The 26,009-nt window shown below is 50.1% G+C and overlaps 1 protein-coding gene across 2 annotated transcripts in view; it reads left to right on the plus strand.

Annotated features, from left to right (window-relative positions):
• Positions 1-350: 350 nt before the first annotated feature.
• LOC140398686 (tensin-4-like) overlaps positions 351-26,009 on the plus strand; it is a 62,833-nt gene continuing 37,174 nt past the window's right edge. The window contains exons 1-4 of one of the 2 annotated variants that reach the window (XM_072487673.1): positions 351-491; positions 17,899-18,628; positions 23,489-23,640; positions 25,112-25,232. In XM_072487673.1, the coding sequence (XP_072343774.1) occupies positions 17,992-18,628; positions 23,489-23,640; positions 25,112-25,232 (910 nt within the window). In that variant the 5' untranslated portion in view covers positions 351-491; positions 17,899-17,991. Of the gene's footprint in view, positions 492-873; positions 926-17,898; positions 18,629-23,488; positions 23,641-25,111; positions 25,233-26,009 lie in introns of those variants that run through there. The other variant, XM_072487675.1, reaches the window with a different exon arrangement.

The raw sequence follows: 26,009 nt of genomic DNA on the forward strand, positions 1-26,009 counted from the left end.
AGGTACAGCATAGGGCTAGATACAGAGTAAAGCTCCCTCTACACTGACCCCATCAAACACTCCCAGGACAGGTACAGTAATCCCCTCAAAGACAATTCTCCTCTTGTTAATAATTCATCAAAAATCATTGAAATTTCAAATCACGTGAATTGATTTTGAAAGGGGTAGTTGCTGTGGTAAGGTGCTGGCTGGGAGATGGTGGTTATATTGCAGACGGACAGGGAGTCTGTGTTGCAATGTGTACATGTCGTCTGCACTGTAAATCGCTGAGGGAGTGGTTGCCTCGCTGATCTCAGCTCTCCAAATTGGAGTGTTGTAGTTTCAAACTGCCCCACCCTCCCACAGCAACAAGTTAATTCCTGTGGGAGGCACAAAGCTTTAAAAGATCTGCAGGGGCACAAGGAATGTAAAATCCAACTGGACCGTACTGAAACACAGCAGCAACTAACTCTCATTAGAGCAAGAAAGGAGTTTAGCAGACAGCTTCAAAGGTGAGTGTCAGCAGATTTGTTTGTTTATGGATAAGATGAGGAAGTATTAAAATGATTCCAAACTTTAGAAAAGGAAATTCAGTAAGTAGCCCGCGAGTGAATCTGAAATGGATGTTAAATATCTACCTGGCCATCTGGAGGGTGTTTAGTTTGTTAATTGAACAGGTTGTGAGTTTAGGAGTATTCCTGATTCCTGCTGATGAGATTGGTCAATGGTTACTGTGAAATGTGTTTGGAAGCTGAATTTCAGTGATTCTGAGGTTAGGAAGTTGGCTGGTGTTACAATGTTCATGCCATGTCCTAGGGAGGCGGGAGAGGTAATAATAACAGTGATCTTTATTAGTGTCACAAGTGGGCTTACTTCAACACTGGTGGTTTGCAGGAATAGGATCAATAAGTCAAATCGGAAGAGGAGAAAAGGACACACAGCAAAGGTGAGAGGTCCGCAAGTTTCCTGCGTGCTGGAGCTGGTGAAATACTTTCACAGAACATGGACACACATCAAAACTCACGGATGATAATCAGATATCGATTTTTAATGATTGCACCAGGTTAATCTAAAGCAGGAATTTAGTTTTCTTTTACTCATCTTATAGCTCACACTGTGGAGAAAATGTCCCACAGGCAAAGCTGGGGGTTTACTAATCAGAGAGTACAGACCATTGTCGAAAAGAGCATTTTACACCCAGTGAGTTGTGATCTGGAACTCGCCGCGGTGGCAGCACATTGAACGGGAACTTTCCGAAGGGAATTGGATCAACAGGAAAACGGGAAGGTTTTGCAGAGCTATGAAGCATGAATGTAGGGTGTGGGGGAAACTGGATGATTCTTCCAAAGAGCCAACATAAACCAGATGGGATTAATGGCATTTTCTGGATTTTTGTCATTGTGCGACTCAGGTGAGGAAGGTGGGGTACAGGTCACTGGCTGTACAGGTGCGGAAGGTGGGGTACAGCTCGCTGGCTGTACAGGTGCGGAAGGTGGGGTACAGGTCACTGGCTGTCCAGGTGAGGAAGGTGGGGTACAGGTCACTGGCTGTCCAAGTGAGGAAGGTGGGGTACAGATCACTGGCTGCACAGGTGAGGAAGGTGGGTACAGCTCGCTGGCTGTACAGGTGAGGAAGGTGGGGTACAGGTCACTGGCTGTCCAAGTGAGGAAGGTGGGGTACAGATCACTGGCTGCACAGGTGAGGAAGGTGAGTATAGCTCGCTGGCTGTACAGGTGAGGAAGGTGGGGTACAGGTCACTGGCTGTCCAGGTGAGGAAGGTGGGGTACAGCTCGCTGGCTGCACAGGTGAGGAAGGTGGGGTACAGGTCACTGGCTGTCCAGGTGAGGAAGGTGGGGTACAGCTCGCTGGCTGCACAGGTGAGGAAGGTGGGGTACAGATCACTGGCTGCACAGGTGAGGAAGGTGGGGTACAGCTCGCTGGCTGCACAGGTGAGGAAGGTGGGGTACAGATCACTGGCTGCACAGGTGAGGAAGGTGGGGTACAGGTCACTGGTTGCACAGGTGAGGAAGGTGGGTACAGCTCGCTGGCTGTACAGGTGAGGAAGGTGGGTGCAGCTCGCTGGCTGTACAGGTGAGGAAGGTGGGTACAGCTCGCTGGCTGCACAGGTGGCTTATCTCACCATTTTTTCCAACATTTAAAAAAACAATTGTTGGAGGTGGAGCCTTGGGGAAACCCTCCTCCCTCCATGGAGCTCCCCAGAGGACGCCCGCTCCAGCATTGTCACTGGCAAATTCCCTTGGCACTGCCCCAGCATATCCCCCAGCACTACCCCCTGGCACTTTCCCCTGACACTGCCCCCAGCATATCCCCCTTACACTGCCCTTGACAATTCTCCCTGGCACTGCTCCCTGGCACTGTCCCTTGGCAGTGAGGGGCAGTGTCACTGCCAAGATATTGCCCGGGCATGTACGTCTCCCCTCCTGGGGACTGTAATTACCTGTGCCCCCCCCCGGTGTGGACTCCGAGTTTGGCTAACGTTGTTCCGGACCTGTTGTAACCCTCGCCCACGTGATGTCACAACGGCGAGGGGGGAATTCCAACGTGGGGGGCCGATACTGCGAGAAACCCGCTGGTGAGATTCAAATTTATTGCAATGAGTTTCCTGACCTTCTTGTACAGGAACCTCATTACATCAATGGTGGGGGAATGGGGACAATCATGTGGCGAGATCTCACCAGAGAGATTCTCGATTTTGGCCTCTTGCAGGATTTTTGCGTGAAAATCGCAGCCTGCACCTCCTAAATTCTAACTTTTAAAATTCACAGTGTTGTCCTCTTTAAATCTTTGCACATGATGAAACTCTGCTCCAAGTTATTTCTCAAATCTACTTGCAAACGGATAAATTGCTGTCTTTTATCCAGATGTGTGGGTGTGGACTGCAGAGTCTAATAGAATCCAGGGAGCTGGTACATTCACACAGTGTCCACAGCTGATACAAAGTATTTACAGCTTTTACTGCCAGCAGGAGGTTTGAGAAACTGGAGCAGATTCTCACTCCAGTGTCAGATTGACACACTGAAAGCTGCTGAACATTTTGTGATTGTATCCACTTCCTCTACATCTACTGCTTTTTGGTATCTGTGCAATCATTTCAAACTGATTGAGCCAAAGGATGAAAGAAAATGTGATTTGAAATGTGGCAGACATGCCTATAAAACGCACCTTTCACTTTGCAAGTTCCAGGTGAGATAGTCAGGGGTTTGTGTCTCGAGAATCTTTCCTTCTGATCTGTGTCCACCTGGACAGTGGGGAGGTGAGAGAATCTGTTCCATCAGATAAGGACCCGAACAAACAATATTAAAATGAAACGGGTGAAGATAATTTAGTCAAATGTCAAGCACGTGGAAACATTTCAAATCCATAATTTCAGACAGTCAGTATCTGTACAGAGTGGAGGTTCCCTCTGTTTCCAAAGCAGCTTTTATAACAGTGGGAGACTCGTGGTGTAAGACAGGACTGAGTGTCAAGAAGTATTCATTAGCCTTTGTCATCTGTGAGTTCTGTGGAAACACTACAAAGTTGAAATAGTTCTGGTTCGAGAATCTGAAATGGTTATTACAACGTAAGCAACAGTACCGAGCTGTGAAGTAAAGGTCATTGGGTTCAAATTAATACATTTTCACAGAGGCTGCAGATTACGAATGACATTATGATACACAGAACCATTAAATACATCGGTCTCCTAGCAACAGCAGCTGATGTTATCTGAGAACTGCTCATGGAGCTGGATTGGTTAAAGCAGTCCCCAATGCACAGGGTAAAATATATCTGCTCAGGGCTGGGAGCTCTGATGGTGTGAGGTTTCCCTCACGCTTCATTTCCCAGGATTAGAGGTCGCTCTATATGCACAGCAGGATCCCAGTGAGATTTGAGCTTTGATGGGTTGCGAGTAAATATAAATACCAGGGGCTGGTTTAGCACACTGGGCTAAATCGCTGGCTTTTAAAGCAGACCAAGGCAGGCCAGCAGCACGGTTCGATTCCCGTACCAGCCTCCCTGAACAGGTGCTGGAATATGGTGACTAGGGGCTTTTCACAGTAACTTCATTTGAAGCCTACTTGTGACAATAAGCGATTTTCATTTCACAAACCCAGGAAGGACGCAGTCTCAATGACAGCATGGGAATGTTGTGCTCCCGGCCTCCCCCAGCGGGTTCTGAGATGTGGGTGGGGAGAAGCATGGACAGGATTCCCTTGGGGATCCCGCGTGCCACAACCCAGATGTGATTTTACAGTGAGGGGGACAGGGTGTCCATGCCCCAATTAAGGCCCTAAATGACCAATTGGCCCTTTTCCCGCCCGGCTCAATGTACAGGCGGGTGGGTGTCCAACGACTGCGGGTGGGAAATAGAAACAGTTCTCACCTTCAATCTAGAGCGGGGAGGGAGGTGCCTCCATCAGAAGGCCCCTTCAGATTGGGGAGCAGTCCCCTTACACACCAGAAACCTCCAGATGGACAACAGTTTCATGGTCATAATTAGACTTTTAATTCCAGATTTTTATTGAATTTAGGTTTCACCATCTACAGTGGTGGGATTGGAACCGGGTCCCCAGAATATTACTCTGGGTCTCTGGTTCACTAGTCCAGTGACAGTACCGTTACGTCACCGCCTCCTCAGGTACTTCCCAGCAGTGCGGCTGTCTCAGCACGGTCCTGCAGTACCGCTTCTGGACAGTTCTTTGAGGAGGTAACAACGAAGTTCGACAAAGGAGAACCAGTGGACGTGGTTTATTTAGATTTCCAGAAGGTCTTTGACAAGGTGCCACATAGGAGACTGTTAAATAAGTTAAGAGCCAATGCTGTTAAGGGTAAGATGCTGGCATTGATTGAGGATTGGCTGACTGGCAGAAGGCAGAGAGTGGGGATAAAGGGGTCTTTTTCAGGATGGCAGCTGCTGACTAGTGGTGTGCCTCAGGGCTCTGTGCTGGGACCACAACTTTTCACAATATACATTAATGATCTGGAAGAAGGAACTGAAGGCACTGTTGCCAAGTTTGCAGATGATACAAAGATCTGTAGAGGGACAGGTAGTATTGAGGAAGCAAGGGGGGCTGCAGAAGGACTTGGACAGGCTAGGGGAGTGGGCAAAGAAGTGGCAGACGGAATACAATGTGGAAAAGTGTTAGGTTATGCACTTTGGAAGGAGGAATTTCGGCATTTTCTAAATGGGAAGATGCTTAGGAAATCAGAAGCACAAAGGGACTTGGGAGTCCTTGTTCACGATTCTCTTAAGGTTAACGTGCAGGTTCAGTCGGCAGTTAGGAAGGCAAATGCAATGTTAACATTCATGTCGAGAGGGCTAGAATACAAGACCAGGGATGTACTTCTGAGGCTGTATAAGGCTCTGGTCAGACCCCATTTGGAGTATTGTGAGCAGTTTTGGGTCCTGTCTCTAAGGAAGGATGTGCTGGGGCCTTGGAAAGGGTCCTGAGGAGGTTCACAAGAATGATCCCTGGAATGAAGAGCTTGTCATATGAGGAACGGTTGAAGACTCTGGGTCTGTACTCGTTGGGGTTTAGAAGGATGAGTGGGGATCTTATTGAAACTTACAGGATACTGCGAGGCCTGGATAGAGTGGGCGTGGAGAGGATGTTTCCACTTGTAGGAAAAACTAGAAGCAGAGGACACAATCTCAGACTAAAGGGTCGATCCTTTAAAACTGAGACGAGGGGGGATTTCTTCAGCCAGAGGGTGGTGAATCTGTGGAACTCTTTGCCGCAGAAGGCTGTGGAGGCCAAATCACTGAGTGTCTTTAAGACAGAGATAGATAGGTTCTTAATTAATAAGGGGGTCAAAGGTTATGGAGAGAAGGCAGGAGAATGGGGACAAGAAAAATATCAGCCATGATTGAATGGCGGAGCAGACTCGATGGGCCGAGTGGACTAATTCTGCTCCTGTGTCTTATGGTCTTATTGACACTGGAGCGCTGTGCTTAAATGGGCTGGACAGCAGTTGGCCAATTTGATTGGCTGACAGCTCTCCAAGGCGGGATTTATTTCCAAGTGTTGACGGAGGTGCCACTCGCTGCCAATCAATGCTCATTCCAGCGTGAAGTGGCAGCGTGGAAGTGCTGCCCACTGAATCTCATAAAGACGGGTGCCTAGCACCCACCGTCCTGAGAATTCAGGCCCAGGAGAAACAATGAACCTGAACGAGGGCAGAAGCACCTTGAAGGATCTAACGGTGACCATGCAGCTTTTACTCAGCACTTACAGCCACAGTTTTCTTTCCTCTTTTTACCTGTTGTACCTGGTGACTGGAAGTGCCCTGATCTCTGGAAATCCAAGCTTGCCAGATTGTCTGGGCCATCCTGTCAGTGTGACGGTGTGAGACTCATCTCCAGCAGTGTTTGGACAATATAGCGGGGAAAGCCAGCAGTGCCGCTGGTAAGGATCAGAGCACAATTCTCAACAACTCCAGCACAATGAGGAAAATTCCACCTTGTATCTAACCCCGTGCTGTACCTGTCCTGGGAGTGTTTGATGGGGACAGTGTAGAGGGAGCTTTACTCTGTATCTAACCCCGTGCTGTACCTGTCCTGGGAGTGTTTGATGGGGACAGTGTAGAGGGAGCTTTACTCTGTATCTAACCCCGTGCTGTACCTGTCCTGGGAGTGTTTGATGGGGACAGTGTAGAGGGAGCTTTACTCTGTATCTAGCCCTGTGCTGTACCTGTCCTGGGAGTGTTTGATGGGGACAGTGAAGAGGGAGCTTTACTCTGTATCTAACCCTGTGCTGTACCTGTCCTGGGAGTGTTTGATGGGGACAGTGTAGAGGGAGCTTTACTCTGTATCTAGCCCTGTGCTGTACCTGTCCTGGGAGTGTTTGATGGGGAGAGTGTAGAGGGAGCTTTACTCTGTATCTAACCCCGTGCTGTACCTGTCCTGGGAGTGTTTGATGGGGACAGTGTAGAGGGAGCTTTACTCTGTATCTAACCCCGTGCTGTACCTGTCCTGGGAGTGTTTGATGGGGACAGTGCAGAGGGAGCTTTACTCTGTATCTAACCCCGTGCTGTACCTGTCCTGGGAGTGTTTGATGGGGACAGTGCAGAGGGAGCTTTACTCTGTATCTAACCCCGTGCTGTACCTGTCCTGGGAGTGTTTGATGGGGACAGTGTAGAGGGAGCTTTACTCTGTATCTAACCCCGTGCTGTACCTGTCCTGGGAGTGTTTGATGAGGACAGTGTAGAGGGAGCTTTACTCTGTATCTAACCCCGTGCTGTACCTGTCCTGGGAGTGTTTGATGGGACCGTGTTGGGTGAGCTTTACTCTGTATCTAACCCCGTGCTGTACCTGTCCTGGGAGTGTTTGATGGGAACAATGTAGAGGGAGCTTTACTCTGTATCTAACCCCGTGCTGTACCTGTCCTGGGAGTGTTTGATGGGGACAGTGTAGAGGGAGCTTTACTCTGTATCTAACCCCGTGCTGTACCTGTCCTGGGAGTGTTTGATGGGAACAATGTAGAGGGAGCTTTACTCTGTATCTAACCCCGTGCTGTACCTGTCCTGGGAGTGTTTGATGGGGACAGTGTAGAGGGAGCTTTACTCTGTATCTAACCCCGTGCTGTACCTGTCCTGGGAGTGTTTGATGGGGACAGTGTAGAGGGAGCTTTACTCTGTATCTAACCCCGTGCTGTACCTGTCCTGGGAGTGTTTGATGGGACCGTGTTGGGTGAGCTTTACTCTGTATCTAACCCCGTGCTGTACCTGTCCTGGGAGTGTTTGATGGGAACAATGTAGAGGGAGCTTTACTCTGTATCTAACCCCGTGCTGTACCTGTCCTGGGAGTGTTTGATGGGACCGTGTTGGGTGAGCTTTACTCTGTATCTAACCCCGTGCTGTACCTGTCCTGGGAGTGTTTGATGGGAACAATGTAGAGGGAGCTTTACTCTGTATCTAACCCCGTGCTGTACCTGTCCTGGGAGTGTTTGATGGGGACAGTGTAGAGGGAGCTTTACTCTGTATCTAACCCCGTGCTGTACCTGTCCTGGGAGTGTTTGATGGGGACAGTGTAGAGAGAGCTTTACTCTGTATCTAACCCCGTGCTGTACCTGTCCTGGGAGTGTTTGATGGGGACAGTGTAGAGGGAGCTTTACTCTGTATCTAACCCCGTGCTGTACCTGTCCTGGGAGTGTTTGATGGGGACAGTGTAGAGGGAGCTTTACTCTGTATCTAACCCCGTGCTGCACCTGTCCTGGGAGTGTTTGATGGGGACAGTGCCGAGGGGGCTTTACTTGGTGTATTTGATGATATAACCCTCTTAGTTAATTTTGATGAGCATGGAGCACAGGAAAGTTGTGAAGTTGAATAAAATGATCAGGGTGCTGTGACTCTGTGGGATGTTGTGTTGCATTTTGAAATGATCAGTTTTGCGGAAGCCAATGTTGGATTTCTCCCTGTTATTTTGCGCAGGTGCTATTAGCCGACTATTGCAAACAATGTGCTTGTCCTGAGATGGAATGAGTCAGTGATGAGAAGCTGTGTGTCCAGGCAGTCAGATTAAGATTATGGGCAGGATATCAATAACCTCGGTCCACACCCAGCTGAGAAAATATTATCACCGCCTCGTTCTCAGGAGAAATGAATCATTGTTTCTATAGAAACAAACAGGAAGGTCAACCGAAAAGGGAAAGAGCGTTTAGATCCTGCCCAGGAGGCAGCTGCAAAATGAAGAGAATTGAGCGAGTGAGTCCAGCAATGATTGAGTTTAGAAAAATCAACAGTCGAGCAGAAACATTGGGCGGGATTCTCTCAGCCCACGCAGGTCCGGCGATTCTCTGGTGAGCGGAGAATCGGCGCCATTGGCATCGGCGCGGTCGGTGCGGCGCCGGTCAGGGGGTGCTCCACGCCGCCGCCCCGGCCATTCTCCGCCTGGGATGGGCCGAGCGGGCACAAAAAAAGTCCGGGTTCCACCAGCGCGGTCCATGTGTGGTCTTACCCAGCGGGACCTCGCCGTGCATCTTTTCAGGGACGGCCTGGTGGGGGGGGGAGGGTGGGTCCGACCCCGGGGAGGGGGGGGGCTCCGCTGTGGCCTGGCCCGCGATCGGGGCCTACCGATCGGCGGGCCGGCCTCTCGGGCTGGGGGCCTCCTTTGCTCCGCGCCGGCCCCTGTAGCCCTGCGGCCATGTTGCGTCGCGGCCGGCGCGGAGAAGGGAGCCACTGCGCATGCAGACAATCTGGCTGGTCGCAGCACGCATGCGCGGACCCCGCGGAGCCCATTTGAGGCCGGTATCGCCAGCTGGAGCAGCGTGGGTCACTCCAGTGCCGTGCTGGCCACCTGTGGGGGTCAGAATCGCTACTCCTGGGGGCTTGTTGATGCCATCGTAAAATGCAACGCCGTTACGACGGCGTCGACACTTAGCCTCAGGATCAGAGAATCCCACCCATGAAGTCTGAGCGAGGAGCTGGATGAGGAATATTTCAGGAGTGAGCTCAGCAGCAGAGGAAAAGCTGCTTGTCTGTGGACGAAGGGCGATTTAGTAAAAACACGGGAAGCCCACACTGAGTAAAAATGAGAACAAAGTTTTCTTTACAAACACTTCCCGGTAAACCCCGACCAGGGTCCTTAATTCGGTGCATTACTGAACGACCTTCCATACACCAGAAATTCAGTACCCCCCTCATAGCGTGAGAACCCGTGCTCCCCAAGGAGCACAGGGAAGGCAGGCTTTCCCAGCCCAAAGGTCTGGTGCAGAATAATTCAGGGGACACAGCTGGGACTGAGGGCTCTGAACACCACACCCCCAATATGTGCCCATTCTGGGTGCTGGGTGTGTCACTCTGGGTGCCGGATGTGTCACTGTGGGCGATTATGTATCTCTGTGGGTGCTGAGTATGTTTCTGTGGGTGCTGGGTGTGTCTCTGTGGGTGCTGAGTTTATATCTGTGGGTGCTAGGTGTGTCTATGTGGGTGCTGAGTATGTCTCTGTGGGTGTTTGGTTTGTCTCTGTGGGTGCTGGGTGTGTCTCTGTGGGTGCTGGGTGTCTCTGTGGGTGCTGGGTGTCTATCTGTGGGTGTATTTCTCTGTGGGTGCTGAGTATTTCTCTGTGGGTGCTGGGTGAGCCTCTGTGGGCGCTGGGTGTGTCTCTGTGGGTGCCGGGTGTGTCTCTGTGGGTGCTGGGTGTGTCTCTGTGGGTGCTGGGTGTGTCTCTGTGAGTGCTGCGTTTGTCTCTGTGAGTCTAGGTGTGTCTCTGTGGGTGCTGGGTGTGTCACTGTGGGTGCTGGGTGTGTCTCTGAGGGTGCTGAATTTGTCTCTGTGGGTGCTACGTGTGTCTCTGTGGGTGCTGCGTGTGTCTCTGTGGGTGCTGGGTGTGTCTCTGTGGGTGCTGGGTGTGTCTCTGTGGGTGCTGGGTGTGTCTCTGTGGGTGCTGGGCGTGTCTCTGTGGGTTGTGTGTCTGTGGGTGCTGGGTGAGTCTCTGTGGGTGCCGGGTGTGTCTCTGTGGGTGCTTGGTGTGTCTCTGTGGGTGCCGTGCATGTCTCTGTGGGTGCCGGGTGTGTCTCTGTGGGTGCTGGGTGTGTCTCTGTGGGTGCTGGGTGTGTCTCTGTGGGTGCTGGGTGTGTCTCTGTGGGTGCTGGGTGTGTCTCTGTGGGTGCCGAGTATGTCTCTGTGGGTGCCAGGTGTGTCTGTGGGTGCTGGGTGTGTCTCTGTGGGTGCTAGGTGTGTCTCTGTGAGTGCCGAGTATGTCTCTGTGGGCGCCGGGTGCGTCTGTGGGTGCTGGGTGTGTCTGTGGGTGCTGGATGTGTCTCTGAGGGGGCTGAATATGTCTCTGTGGGTTCTAGGTGTGTCTCTGTGGGTGCTGGGTGTGTCTCTGTGGGTGCTGGGTGTGTCTCTGTGGGTGCTGTGTGTGTCTCTGTGGGTGCTGGGTGTGTCTCTGTGGGTGCCGAGTATGTCTCTGTGGGCGCCGGGTGCGTCTGTGGGTGCTGGGTGTGTCTCTGTGGGTGCTTGGTGTGTCTCTGTGGGTGCTGAGTATGTCTCTGTGAGTGCCGGGTGTGTCTCTGAGGGTGCTGGTTGTGTCTCTGTGGGTGCTGGGTGTGTCTCTGTGGGTGCTGGGTGTGTCTCTGTGGGTGCTGGGTGTGTCTCTGTGGGTGCTGGGTGTGTCTCTGTGGGTGCCGAGTATGTCTCTGTGGGTCCCGGGTGTGTCTCTGTGGGTGCTAGGTGTGTCTCTGTGGGTGCTGGGTGTGTCTCTGTGGGTGCTGGGTGTGTCTCTGTGGGTGCTGGGTGTGTCTCTGTGGGTGCTGGGTGTGTCACTGTGGGTGCTGGGTGTGTCTCTGTGGGTGCTGGGTGTGTCTCTGTGGGTGCCGAGTATGTCTCTGTGGGTGCCGGGTGTGTCTGTGGGTGCTGGGTGTGTCTCTGTGGGTGCTTGGTGTGTCTCTGTGGGTGCCGAGTATGTCTCTGTGGGTGCTGGGTGTGTCTCTGTGGGTGCTGGGTGTGTCTCTGTGGGTGCTGCGTGTGTCTCTGTGGGTGCTGGGTGTGTCTCTGTGGGTGCCGAGTATGTCTCTGTGCGTGTCGGGTGTGTCTCTGTGGGTGCCGGGTGTGTCTCTGTGGGTGCCGGGTGTGTGTCTGTGGGTGCTGGGTGTGTCTCTGTGGGTGCTGGGTGTGTCTCTGTGGGTGCCGAGTGTGTCTCTGTGGGTGCCGGATGTGTCTCTGTGGGTGCTGGGTGTGTCTCTGTGGGTGTTTGGTGTGTTGCTGTGGGTGGGTGTCTCTGTGGGTGCTGGGTGTGTCTCTGTGAGTGCTGGGTTTGTCTCTGTGGGTGCTGGGTGTGTCTCGGTCGGAGCTGGCAGTCCCTCAGGTGGTTGCTAATGTCACAGTGTTTCTGTGTAAATCGCAGATATCATCAAGCTGTTTGACTGTGGGGGTCATCACAGCTCTAACCTCTCCTCATCCATGGGTTGGTAAATGTCTTACTGGCAGAGGATGAAGGCCATGGACCCGAGCAGTGGGGCAGTCAGCCCAATAATTACCGTTTAACTGGAATCATTCCATTCACTGGAGACCAGGTCATGACTTTAAAAATAGAAGATTGAGGTGTGATGTATTTGAAACGTTTAAGATAATTAACGGATTGATGGGCTTGGTCAAAACTATTTTCCTGCAATTGGGGGCGTCCAGAACAAGGGGGCAGAATCTTAAAATTTGAGTCAGGGTTCAGTGTTGGGGCCACAGCTGTTCTCTTTATATGTTAACGATCTAGATGACGGGACTGGGGGCATTCTGGCTAAGTTTGCCGATGATACGAAGATAGGTGGAGGGGCAGGTAGTACGGAGGAGGTGGGGAGGCTTCAGAAAGATTTAGACAGTTTAGGAGAGTGGTCCAAGAAATGGCTGATGAAATTCAACGTGGGCAAGTGCGAGGTCTTGCACTTTGGAAAAAAGAATAGAGGCGTGGACTATTTTCTAAACGGTGACAAAATTCATAATGCTGAAGTGCAAAGGGACTTGGGAGTCCTAGTCCAGGATTCTCTAAAGGTAAACTTGCAGGTTGAGTCCGTAATTAAGAAAGCAAATGCAATGTTGTCATTCATCTCAAGAGGCTTGGAATATAAAAGCAGGGGTGTACTTCTGAAGCTTTATAAAGCATTAGTTAGGCCCCATTTAGAATACTGTGAGCAATTTTGGGCCCCACACCTCAGGAAGGACATACTGGCACTGGAGCGGGTCCAGCGGAGATTCACACGGATGATCCCAGGAATGGTAGGCCTAACATACGATGAGCGTCTGAGGATCCTGGGATTATATTCATTGGAGTTTAGGAGGTTGAGGGGAGATCTAATAGAAACTTACAAGATAATGAATGGCTTAGATAGGGTGGACATAGGGAAGTTGTTTCCATTAGCAGGGGAGACTAGGACCCGGGGACACAGCCTTAGAATAAAAGGGAGTCACTTTAGAACAGAGATGAGGAGAAATTTCTTCAGCCAGAGAGTGGTGGGTCTGTGGAATTCATTGCCACAGAGGGCGGTGGAGGCCGGGACGTTGAGTGTCTTTAAGACAGAAGTTGATAAATTCTTGATTTCTCGGGGAATTAAGGGCTATGGAGAGAGAGCGGGTAAATGGAGTTGAAATCAGCCATGATTGAATGGCGGAGTGGACGCGATGGGCCGAATGGCCTTACTTCCACTCCTATGTCTTATGGTCTTATGGAGTCAGTTCACTGGGGTGATGCCATGGCAAGGGAGCGGGAATCTGGGTGACACCCCCCTCCCGCCCCGTCCCCCTGATCCTTTGCCGACTGAGATTGTTGGATTTTTGTTGGTTACGAGTTCACAAACAGACTAAAGAGATCGAATGACCTACTTTGGTTCCTATGTTCCGAACACCAGGCTTTGGTTTCACACCAAACCACAGGGTCAGAAGAAATCGGTGCAGAAATAGGCCATTCAGCCCATCGAGTTTTCCCTGCTAGTCACTAATATTGCGGCCCCCAACCCCATTGCCTTGCCTTTCCCCTAAACCGTGACTCTCTACATCAAAAATCTCTCTACCTCAGCCTTGAATATATTCAGTGACGCAGCCGTCACCATTCACTCGCACAGAGAATTCCAAAGATTAATGACTCTCCGAGATAGGAAATTCCTTCTCGTCTGCATCGTAAGTGGGAGACCCCTTATTCTGAAGCTGTGCCCCCTGGTCCTAGGCTCCCCACGAGGTAACATCCTCTCAGTAGCTGCCCTGTCAAACCCTCGCACAGTCCTATTTCTTTCAATAAAATCACCTCTCACTCTCCCAATGAGTAAAGGCCCGACCGACTTAACCTTTCCTCGGGAGGTCACAAGGTTCATTTACCCAGGGAGTTTATAAAATCTATTTGAGGAACTGAGTAACTGGGTCAGGTTTTATCAACAAGACCATTCTGATTCTCAGACTCCCTTCAATAGCTCAGTCATTCCAAACTACTGTTAACACCACAAAGCCAGTCCCGACAGCTCCTAGCTCTCAGCACAGTGAGTGCTTCAGCAATGATCCCATTCCCCCATGGTACCCTGCCCAATCTCAGACCCACCATTCCTGCCTGTGTGTAGGTAAAGGTAAAACCGCCACAGTCCCAGATGACCACAGGCTGCTTTGAGGGGGGGAGCTGACTGGTGGTGATTTAACCTGAGGATCACCACACCTCAGGCGAGGGGCAAGGTTGAGAAGGCGGGGCCTTCAGGAATAACCTCAGTCGGTACGGGGGATTGAACCCAGGCTGCTGGCCTCGCTCAGCATCACCAACCAGCTGTCTAGCCAAGTGGACTAAACCAGCCTCGGCACGTTGTGGAGTACAGAAAGAGAGAGAGGGTTAACGGATGAATTGTCCACTGCCGTATGTCACTGCTGTGAACAATCTGTTTAAGGTTTCATTCATGGTTAACATCATTTCCCGAGTCAGTGACTTCACCGCATGGCTGGAGATCTTGTTATCTTTAGAAACATCGGAAATGGCAGCAGGAGGAGGCCATTCGGTCCTTCAAGCCCTTCACTCCGCCATTCATTATGGCTGATCATCCAACTCAATAGCCTAATCCTGCTTTCCCCCCATATCCTTTGATCCCCTTTTCCCTAAGTGCTGTATCTAACTGCTTCTTGAAAACAGACAATGTTTTGGTCTTAACTACTTCCTGTGGTAACAAATCCCACAGGCCGACCACTCTCTGGGTGAAGAAATTTCTCCTCATCTCTGTTCTAAATGGTCTACCCCGTATCCTCAGACTGTGACCCCTGGTTCTGAACACACCCACCATCGGGAACACCCTTCCGGCATCTACCCTGTCCAGTCCTGTTAGAATTTTGTAGGTTTCTAGGAGACCCCCTCATTCTTCTGAACTCCAGCGACTGCAATCCTCACCGATTCAATCTCTCCTGATATGTTAGCTCCCAGTCCCAGGATTCAGTCTGATAAACCGCCGCTGCACTCAGATAATAATCTGCTTTCCTATTTTTGCTACCGAAGTGGATAACCTCACATTTATCCACATTATCCTGCATCTACCGTGCATGTACCCACTCACTCAGCCTGTCCAAATCACACCGAATCATCTCTGTATCGTCCTCACAGCTCACCCTCCCACCCAACTTTGTATCATCTGCAAGTTTGGCGATATTACATTTTGTTCCCTCATCTAAATCATTGATATATATTGTGAATAGCTGGGGTCCGAGCACCAATTCCTGCGGTACCCCACTAGTCACTGCCTGCCAATTTGACAAACCCCGTTAATTCCTACTCTTTGTTTCCTGTCTGCCAACCAGTTTCCCATCCAGCCAATACACTGCCCCTAATCCCAACACGCTTTAATTTTAAACGCTAATCTCTTATGCGGGACTTTGTCAAAAGCCTTCTGAAAGCCCAAATATACCACATCCACTGGCTCCCCCTCGTCATCGCTCCCAGTTACATCCTCGAAGAATTCCAATAGATTTGTCAAGCATGATTTTCCTTTCTGTTTTCATTGTACCTTCCTTCCACACCTATTACCTGAATGTAGCCTGCAGCCAATCTGCACACTGACATCTCACAGAACACGACCTGGGCATTTATCAGCTGATTCAGACTGCACCGTTCCACCTGAGCATTCAGAATAGCTCAGAGTGTTTTAGTAATGAGAGGACATCGGACATAAGAAAAGGCATTGAGCCCATTCCTTATTCTGTTACTGAATTCCACATGCAGAGGTTTGACTGGGTGTTTGACTGGGATCGCCGGGTCCAGGTTTTGTGCTGACTGTCTGAACAATTTCAACACGATGCTGATTGTGTCTCAGTTGTGGCTCAATTGTAGCTTTTGTCCCCGAACCAGAAGGTTGTGCGTTCAAGTCCCACTCAAGGAACTTTGTTACGACCCCCACAGGGTCAAAGCTTGTATAGCATTCGCTTCCCCTCCCACAAATATTTTAATTTTATTGACAACTCAAGAATACAAAAGAATCAGCAACATGATGAAAACAGTCAAGGAAATCGGTAATATGCTGAAAACATTTACAGGACACCAAGAAAACCCCACCAGCTCTCGAGCCAGCCCTCCCCCTCCACCCCCCCCCCCCACCCCGCCCACCACCCCCAGCCCCACATCAGCGGAAAGGCGCCCAAACGAGCAGGACCGGCTACTGGAAAAGGACACACCGGTCAGCACAGTGTGTGAGAGAGAGAGAGAGAAAACACACCCTCCGCTCCCAAGAGGGGGTACAGTTGAATCCAAAACAGTTCCTTTAAACAAACCACCAGCTGCAAATCCAGCAGACAGTCACCTCCCCCCCTCCCCTCCCCAACGGTGGCCTCACATCGATGAAAACGTGCCCAACCGAGCAGTGCAGACCAGCGGAAAAGGACACACTGAAACGGGGCTTGGCGGGAGAGAGGAAGAGAGAGAGAACACCCTTTGCAAAAAACAAGACAGAATACCGCAACCACAAGAAACCCAACAAAGAATTAAGTATAAGGCAAAGCCGTGAGTACTCAGGCCAGCGCACACTACCTTCCCCCACCCTCCCCGGCTCCAGCAACAGCCCCAAGTCGGTGAAGAGGTGCCTGCAAGCAGCACAGTCCACTGGAAAAGGAGAGAGAGAGAGAACACTCCTCCCCCTCACTGGCACCAGAACGGACCCCTTAACACCCAGTGCACAGAAGCAGGAGAGCCGCAACCGGCGAGCACCCAGCCGCTAGGCCCACAATAACAATACACGACAAAAATACAATGATAACCAGACAAACGCCCAACAATGAAACAAAATCAACATCAGTACAGATAGTACACATAGTCATCTGGGCCACCGTCCTACTGCTCGCACAGTCCCGGCATCCCATCTCCAGACATCACCCAGTCCAAAACTGCAAAACTGAGTCCGTTCTCCTCCACTTTCAGCCCAACAGCAGGCCAAACAAAACCCGCCCCTTGCTTCACTCCCAGCCGGTAAGCAGAAAGACAGCCAGTAACAAATACAAGTCCCAGACGTGGCAGCTGCAGGCAGGCAAGCTCTCTCCTCTCTCTCCCCTGCAAGCAACTGGCAGCAGCAACAGGCTCCTCTTTCCCTCCATCCAACCAGTCATAGCACCGCTCTCCCTTGCCGTAGTCTAGGCTTCAATGTCCGGAAAAGGCAGCCAGCATACAGAATAACACACCAGGTCCAGAAGCAGCATTAGCCCACAGAAACCCAGCCTGCACCTGCCGCAGAGTGTGAGCTACTCAGGTGACTAGGGGGCGGAGCTTCCTCCCAATTGGACGAGCTCCCCATAGTCTATGAACTCTGACCTGGAAGCAGTTTGGGGAAGGAGAGGAGAGGCGTGACGTGGCGTGGTGTGGCATGATGTGGCATGGCATGGTGTGGCATGACGTGGTGTGGCGTGGCATGGCATGATGTGGCGTGGCATGGCATGATGTGGCATGGTGTGGCGTGGCATGGCATGGCATGGCATGATGTGATGTGGCGTGGTGTGGCTCCTCCTTGATTTCTCTTGAACTGAATGGCTTCCTGGGCCACATTGTGAATCAGATTGCTGTGGGGCTGGAGTCACATGCAGGCTGTGGTGGGCTTCGAACCTGGGTCCCCACACCATTACCCTGGGTCTCTGCATTACTAATCCAGTGCCAATACTGTCACTGAAGTGCTGTCAGGGGCTGGTTTAGCACAGGGCTAAATCGCTGGCATTTAAAGCAGACCAATACAGGCCAGCAGCACAGTTCAATTCCCGTACCAGCCTCCCCGAACAGGCGCCGGAATGTGGCAACTAGGGGCTTTTTACAGTAACTTAATTTGAAGCCTACTTGTGACAATAAGCAATTTTCATTTTCATTTCATTTTTTCACACCACTGACCCCGTCTCCCGATAATGTACTAAAGCTCCTTCAACAGCTTGTGTTGAGCTTGTGTAGAATGGTTATATTTAACATTGATTGCAAGTCATTAAAGATGTTCTCTGATTTTCCAGGTTTGTGGACACACCTAATTGGTCAACACTTCCCAAAGTCCAAGAGGAACTTGCAATCAGAGTTTGTGAGGACACCTTCGTTCTGAGTCACTGATGAAGGACGGGAGTTTCCTCTCTGACATCATGTCGAATCACACCATTCACGTGGACAGAAGCCAGAATCGGTGTGTCTCCCCTCGGATAGAGACTGTCATCCTGAATGGTGCCTCTGCCCATCGTAGCCAATTGAGAGCGGCCTGTCCAGGGGCAGGCTCTGTATCTGGGTCAGAATCCTACAGCCACTGTCCAGCCGAGCGGTGGGTCTGCCGGGAGGTCACGATGTCACCCCCATATCCCAGCTGCCAATCACAGAGCAGCTCTCAGCCGGAACTGGGCAGAACCCCAACCTTCTCGGTGAAGTCGGTCAACAGTCAGAAGCCTCCGATCCATGATGGAGTGCGGCGGTCCTCTGCTGTTCAGGTAAAACCGCACCACGGTTCCCACCAGGTCACCAAAACCTCGGAGCAATACTGGAGGAAGATGGAAACCTCGCAACCAAACTGTGCTGGAAACGACCCCCTATCTCCAAGCTTAGACGCAACAATTGAAAACCTCAACAACCTAATTTTAGAGCTGGATCCCACCTTTCAACCTATCAGTACCTGTGGGAAGAAAAGTTACCTGTCGAGCAGCAACAACACCTTCCTGGACAGGAACAGTGAGGAGCCCCCATTGGATGGACACAACCCAGGTAAAGAATCTAACATTGCAAAGCTCTGTGAGCTGTACTGGGCGGTGGAACACATCTGCTGCTGAGATATCTACTGAACGCATTGCTGAGCGATGAGGCCCCAAAACACTTGCTCCTGATGCTTTGGGCATCCTCTGTGAAACGGACTGATTTTTAAAATAATTAATTTGCGGGATGCGGGCGTCGCTGGTTAGGCCAGCATTTATTGCCCATCCCTAGTTGCCCTTCAGAAGGTGGTGGTGAGCTGCCTTCTTGATCCACTGCAATCCTTGAGGTGTAGGTACACCCACAGTGCTGTTAGGGAGGCCAAGCCTAGGAGACCTGGCCAGGGCACCGTTTAGTACTGCTCCACACAAACGTGGAGCAGGAGTAACACAACTTGGGGAGAGACCGGGGGGGGGGTCTCCCAGGCCATTAGAGACCTCTGGGTGGTTGGGGACAGGACAGGGTGGCACCCTGGCACTCCTGGCACCCAGGCACCTTGGCAATGCCAATCTGGCACCCTAGCCATGTTTTACTTCTATTTCAGATTTGCTGTGCCAGTCACACAGAGTTTGAAAGTCTGAAATTCACTCTTGTTCTGTACAATAAGGTGATCTCATTAACTGGGTCCGTTTTTGGAGGCAATGGAAAGTTAAATTCCAGTATGGGGCAGGAATAAACAGGCAGAGATCAGGGCATTGCTCGCTGTTCGGTCTCCTAACAATCCGTGAATGTGCGTCAATGGGAAAGTGCAGGCGTTTTCTTGGCTGTGATAATCTCCGAGGTGGCACACTCTTAACTCTGCTACCTACACCGAGACTCAAAGGGGAGAGAGACGCCTGTACAGACAGCACGTGTGTGAGAGCAGGGTGGAGAGACTGGAAGAGATTCAGTTCACAAAATCTGGGTATTTGCAAGTGTTAGCGTGTTCATTTTAAGCATGTTTGGACCCGAGTCACTCCGTTGCCACTGTAAAGATTATTTTGTTTTCTAATATTTCCTGTCCCTCCCTATGGAAGGTCAATATTGTCAGAGGGCGCAGTGCTTACACTGACAATCTGGACTCCGATTATCATCATTTAATACCAGCTAATAAATATACACCAACTCCGAGTGTACACAGTGTGATAAATTCACCAACTCCGAGTGTACACAGTGTAATAAATACACCAACTCCGAGTGTACACAGTGTAATAAATACACCAACTCCGAGTGTACACAGTGTGATAAATACACCAACTCCGAGTGTACACAGTGTAATAAATACAACCAACTCCGAGCGTACACAGTGTAATAAATACACACCAACTCCGAGTGTACACAGTGTAAGAAATACGACCAACTCCGAGCGTACACAGTGTAATAAATACACACCAACTCCGAGTGTACACAGTGTAAGAAATACACACCAACTCCGAGTGTACACAGTGTAATAAATGCACACCAACTCCGAGTGTACACAGTGTGATAAATACGCACCAACTCCGAGTGTACACAGTGTAAGAAATACACACCAACTCCGAGTGTACACAGTGTAATAAATACGCACCAACTCCGAGTGTACACAGTGTAATAAATACACAATAACTCCGAGTGTACACAGTGTAATAAATACACAACAACTCCGAGTGTACACAGTGTAAGAAATACACACCAACTCCGAGTGTACACAGTGTAATAAATACACACCAACTCTGAGTGTACACAGTGTGATAAATACACACCAACTCCGAGTGTACACAGTGTAATAAATACACACCAACTCCGAGTGTACACAGTGTAATAAATACACACCAACTCCGAGTGTACACAGTGTAATAAATACACAACAACTCCGAGTGTACACAGTGTAAGAATTACACACCAACTCCGAGTGTACACAGTGTAATAAATACACACCAACTCCGAATGTACACAGTGTAATAAATACACAATAACTCCGAGTGTACACAGTGTGATAAATACACACCAACTCCGAGTGTACACAGTGTAATAAATACTCACCAACTCCGAGTGTACACAGTGTGATAAATACACACCAACCCCGAGTGTACACAGTGTGATAAATACACACCAACTCCGAGTGTACACAGTGTAATAAATACACACCAACTCCGAGTGTACACAGTGTAATAAATACACAACAACTCCGAGTGTACACAGTGTAAGAAATACACACCAACTCCGAGTGTACACAGTGTAATAAATACACACCAACTCCGAGTGTACACAGTGTAATAAATACACAATAACTCCGAGTGTACACAGTGTGATAAATACACACCAACTCCGAGTGTACACAGTGTAAGAAATACACACCAAATCCGAGTGTACACAGTGTAAGAAATACACACCAACTCCGAGTGTACACAGTGTGATAAATACACAATAACTCCGAGTGTACACAGTGTAATAAATACACACCAACTCCGAGTGTACACAGTGTGATAAATACACACCAACTCCGACTGTACACAGTGTAATAAATACACACCAACTCCGAGCGTACACAGTGTGATAAATACACAATAACTCCGAGTGTACACAGTGTGATAAATACACACCAACTCCGAGTGTACACAGTGTAATAAATACACACCAACTCCGAGTGTACACAGTGTAATAAATACACACCAACTCCGAGTGTACACAGTGTGATAAATACACACCAACTCCGAGTGTACACAGTGTAATAAATACACACCAACTCCGAGTGTACACAGTGTAATAAATACACAACAACTCCGAGTGTACACAGTGCGATAAATACACACCAACTCCGAGTGTACACAGTGTAATAAATACACCAACTCCGAGTGTACACAGTGCGATAAATACACACCAACTCCGAGTGTACACAGTGTAATAAATACACAACAACTCCGAGTGTACACAGTGTAATAAATACACACCAACTCCGAGTGTACATAGTGTAATAAATACACACCAACTCCGAGTGTACACAGTGTGATAAATACACACCAACTCCGAGTGTACACAGTGTAATAAATACACACCAACTCCGAGTGTACACAGTGTAATAAATACACACCAACTCCGAGTGTACACAGTGCGATAAATACACACCAACTCCAAATGTACACAGTGTGATAAATACACCAACTCCGAGCGTACACAGTTTGATAAGTAAACACCAGCTCAGACTGTGTACACAGTGTGATAAATACACCAACTCCGAGTGTACACAGTGTGATAAGTAAACACCAGCTCAGACTGTGTACAGCACCACTCGTATTCTGTAGAAATGCGGGGTTACTAACAAGAATGATGTTCACTGTGTCAGATTCTGCTTTATAAAGCCACTCTGCCTCATTTTATTAAATGGGCTGTGTTGGAGAAATACAAGTTGCTGTGAGTTTGAATATTGTTCGACACTTTACTCGATTGGACTGCACTTCAGAACCTGGTTCACCCAAATCAAAAACATCAGGCAATTCTCACCCCCAAACCCAATTCAAATTCATATCCCAATTCCAATCCCATACCAATACCAATCCTGATCCCAGTCCAAGTGCAGGAGGTGAGTTACTCATCGTGGTATTCCGAGCCTTTGATCTGCCCTGGTAGCCACAGTATTAATGTGGCTAGTCCAGTTCTGTTTCTGATCAATGGAAACCCCCAGGATGTTGATTGCGAGGGATTCAGCAATGGTAATGCCATTGAGTGTCAAGGCAGCACGGTAGCACAGTGGTTAGCACAGTTGCTTCACAGCTCCAAGGTCCCAGTTTCAATTCCCGTCTTGAGTCACTGTCTGTGCGGAGTCTGCACATTCTCCCCGTGACTGCGTGGGTTTCCTCCGGGTGCTCCGGTTTCCTCCCACAAGTCCTGAAAGACGTGCTGTTAGGTGAATTGGACATTCTGAATTCTCCCTCGGTGTACCCGAACAGGTGCCGGAATGTGGCAACTAGGGGATTTTCACAGTAACTTCATTGCAGTGTTAATGTAAATCTACTTGTGGCAATAATAAAGATTATTATTAAAACCCAAATTGAACATCCGTGAGCAGGTTATTGCTGAGTAAGTGCCGCTTGATAGCACTGATAATGACTCCTTCCATCACTTTGCTGATGATGGAGAGTAGACTGATGGGGCGGTAATTGGCTGGGTTGGATTTGTCCTGTTTCTTGTGTACAGGTCACACCTGGGCAATTTTCCACATTGCCGGGTAGATGCCAGTGTTGTAGCTGCACTGGAACAGCTTGGCTAGGGGTGCAGCAAGTTCTGGAGCACAAGTCTTCAGTACTATTGCCGGGATATTGTCAGGGCCCACAGCCTTTGCAGTGTCCAGTACCTTCAGCTGTTTCTTGATATCCCGTGGAGTGAATCGTATTGGCTGGAGACTGACATCTGTGATGCTGGGACCCCCGGAGGAGACCGAGATGGATCATCCACTCGGCACTTCTGGCTGAAGATTGTTGCGAATGCCTCAGCCTTGTCTTTTGCACAGATGTGCTGGGCTCCCCCATCATTGAGGATGGGGATATTTGTGGAGCCTCCTCCTCCAGTGAGTTGTTTAATTGTCCACCACCATTCACAGCTGGATGTGGCAGGACTACAGTTCCAAGTAGCAGTGTCAAAGGGAAGTTCTAAGCCCCCCCCCCCCGCCCCCAACTACACCCAACCCCCCGGGAACTCTTCTCACCTGGGCACCTCTGGTGGATGCTTCTCACCAGGTGCATGTCATGGGGGTCCTGCCGTGATTTACGGTGACGTGAGAATGGAGAATTTAACTGTCCTTGCTCCAGTCCCATCTCAAGATCTTTTCCTGACCCTGTGACCCCACCCCCCACAGCCTGTCTCTGTTCTGCTGGGTTCCATTGGGTGATAGAATTTGACTTTTCTGTATCCTTGCTCCAGGAATTCTGATTTATGACGAATGGGATTCGAGAAGAGTGGGAAGCAGCCAGCACAATGACAGTACGCCAACCAATGAAGAACTCCAGCCAGACCTGCCAGCACTGTCCATCCAAACCACTGACCTCGCACACTGCAGTGCAACTCACAGAATGGTGAGTAAACACGGAAATACACTGCCTGTTCATCCAGAGGCACAGGGTGATCTTTCCTGCCAAATCGCATTATTGACGGACATTTACTCACAGATTTTCCTCTTGCAAACAAATCTCTTTTAGTCCTAAGAGTTAAAGAAATTATTTTGAAAAAGACTCCCAGTTCTCGAGCACCTTTCATGTCAGCACAATCCTAAAGTGCTTTACAACCTTCCTTTTGCAAAAATATACTTTATACTGAAATGGTCAAAATGGTGTGTGGTCTGCATCGATCAAGATTCAATCTGAGGTCCTTCAATACAATTATGAGACTGGAATGTCCTCTGTGTACATTCAGTGTGAGTCAGTTAGCCTGAGGGGGTTCTATGTAACGCCGCCCCCCCACCCCCCCACCCACCATCACCACCCCACACACACCCCCACCCCCCCACACACCCCGCATTTGGTTCACTCTGGCTGAAAGGTCTTAGGCGGTGATCTTCCCCCCCATTGAGCCTCTGCAGCTGCCCCAAGTTTTAGTGCCTCCCTCAGCACCTAGCCCTGGACAAAGTGCTTTACAATCACTGAGGTGTATCTGGAGAGTAGTCACTGTGAGAATGTTGCAAAAACAGCAACCAATTTGCACTCACCAAATCCCCCAAATGTCACGGTGATCCTGACCAGACTGTCTGTTTCACTGGTTGAGGGCTAAACATTGGGCCAGGACACTGAGGGGGAGTTAACTGCCCCTCCCACCCCTCAAATACCACTGGGTCATCTTTTCCGCACTCCCCCTCAGCAAACTTCACTTTGAACAGCACGGTAGCACAGTGATTAGCACTGTTGCTTCACAGTTCCAGGGTCCCAGGTTCGATTCCCGGCTTGGGTCACTGTCTGTGCGGAGTCTGCACATCCTCCCCGTGTCTGCGTGGGTTTCCTCCGGGTGCTCCGGTTTCCTCCCACAGTCCAAAGATGTGCAGGTTAGGTGGATTGGCCATGCTAAATTGCCCTTAGTATCCAAAAAAGGGTAAGTGGGGGTTACTGGGTTACGGGGATAGGGTAGATATGTGGGCTGGAGTAGGGTGCTCTTTGTAAGGGCCGGTGCAGACTCGATGGGCCGAATAGCCTCCTTCTGCACTGTAAATTCTGTGAAATCTATGAAAAATCTTGAAAGATGAAAACATTCTCTATTTCCTCCTGACCTCCTCGCTTCCCAATGAGGAAAGTTTCGCAGGTGGAGGGCAAATCGATAATGCTTGGAGCCAGCCAATAGGAGATACTCTGGGGATGCCCTGGTGTTCCTGGGCTCCACTCAATGTGCCAGGACTCAGTGTGTGAAGCTTTCTGGACACCACAGGATAGCTCAGTCTGATCAGCATGGCTCTGAATGCAAACTCGAGAGATTTCACTGCATGATGATGTTCTCCTCTTCAAACACACACAGTCCCAACTATTCGAATAATTACTTGTATCTAATGTGTTCTCCTTGCAGTTCAATAATCCCAGATGCAACATACTTGATGCTGGACAGACACACTCAGTGCGCAGCTTCCCACCTCGATCCCCAGCATTATCCACTTCCTCCAATTCACAATTCTGTGCCATGTCTCCGGGTAAGTAATGAGAACATGTCGATTTGATACATTCGGTCAATGTTTCCCAACAAGATCCTTTCAACAACATTCAACCGGAGTTTATGCTGGTTAATGCTGGAGGGCATTAACCAAAATCTCAGTGTTAGATTATTGTTCAAGAGGCACTCCCTCAGTACTGACCCTCTGACAGTGCGGCACTCCCTCAGTACTGACCCTCTGACAGTGCAGCGCTCCCTCAGTACTGACCCTCTGACAGTGCGGCACTCCCTCAGTACTGACCCTCTGACAGTGCGGCACTCCCTCAGTACTGACCCTCTGACAGTGCGGCACTCCCTCAGTACTGACCCTCTGACAGTGCGGCACTCCCTCAGTACTGACCCTCTGACAGTGCGGCACTCCCTCAGTACTGACCCTCTGACAGTGCGGCACTCCCTCAGTACTGACCGTCTGACAGTGCGTCACTCCCTCAGTACTGACCCTCTGACAGTGCAGCACTCCCTCAGTACTGACCCTCTGACAGTGCAGCACTCCCTCAGTACTGACCCTCTGACAGTGCGGCACTCCCTCAGTACTGACCCTATGACAGTGCGGCACTCCCTCAGCACTGACCCTCTGACAGTGCAGCACTCACTCAGCACTGACCCTCTGACAGTGCGGTACTCCCTCAGTACTGATCCTCTGACAGTGCAGCACTCCCTCAGTACTGACCCTCTGACAGTGCGGCACTCCCTCAGTACTGACCCTCTGACAGTGCGTCACTCCCTCAGTACTGACCCTCTGACAGTGCAGCACTCC

The sequence above is a fragment of the Scyliorhinus torazame genome, chromosome 21, assembly GCF_047496885.1.
Source record: "Scyliorhinus torazame isolate Kashiwa2021f chromosome 21, sScyTor2.1, whole genome shotgun sequence".
Classification (NCBI taxonomy): Eukaryota; Metazoa; Chordata; class Chondrichthyes; order Carcharhiniformes; family Scyliorhinidae; genus Scyliorhinus; species Scyliorhinus torazame.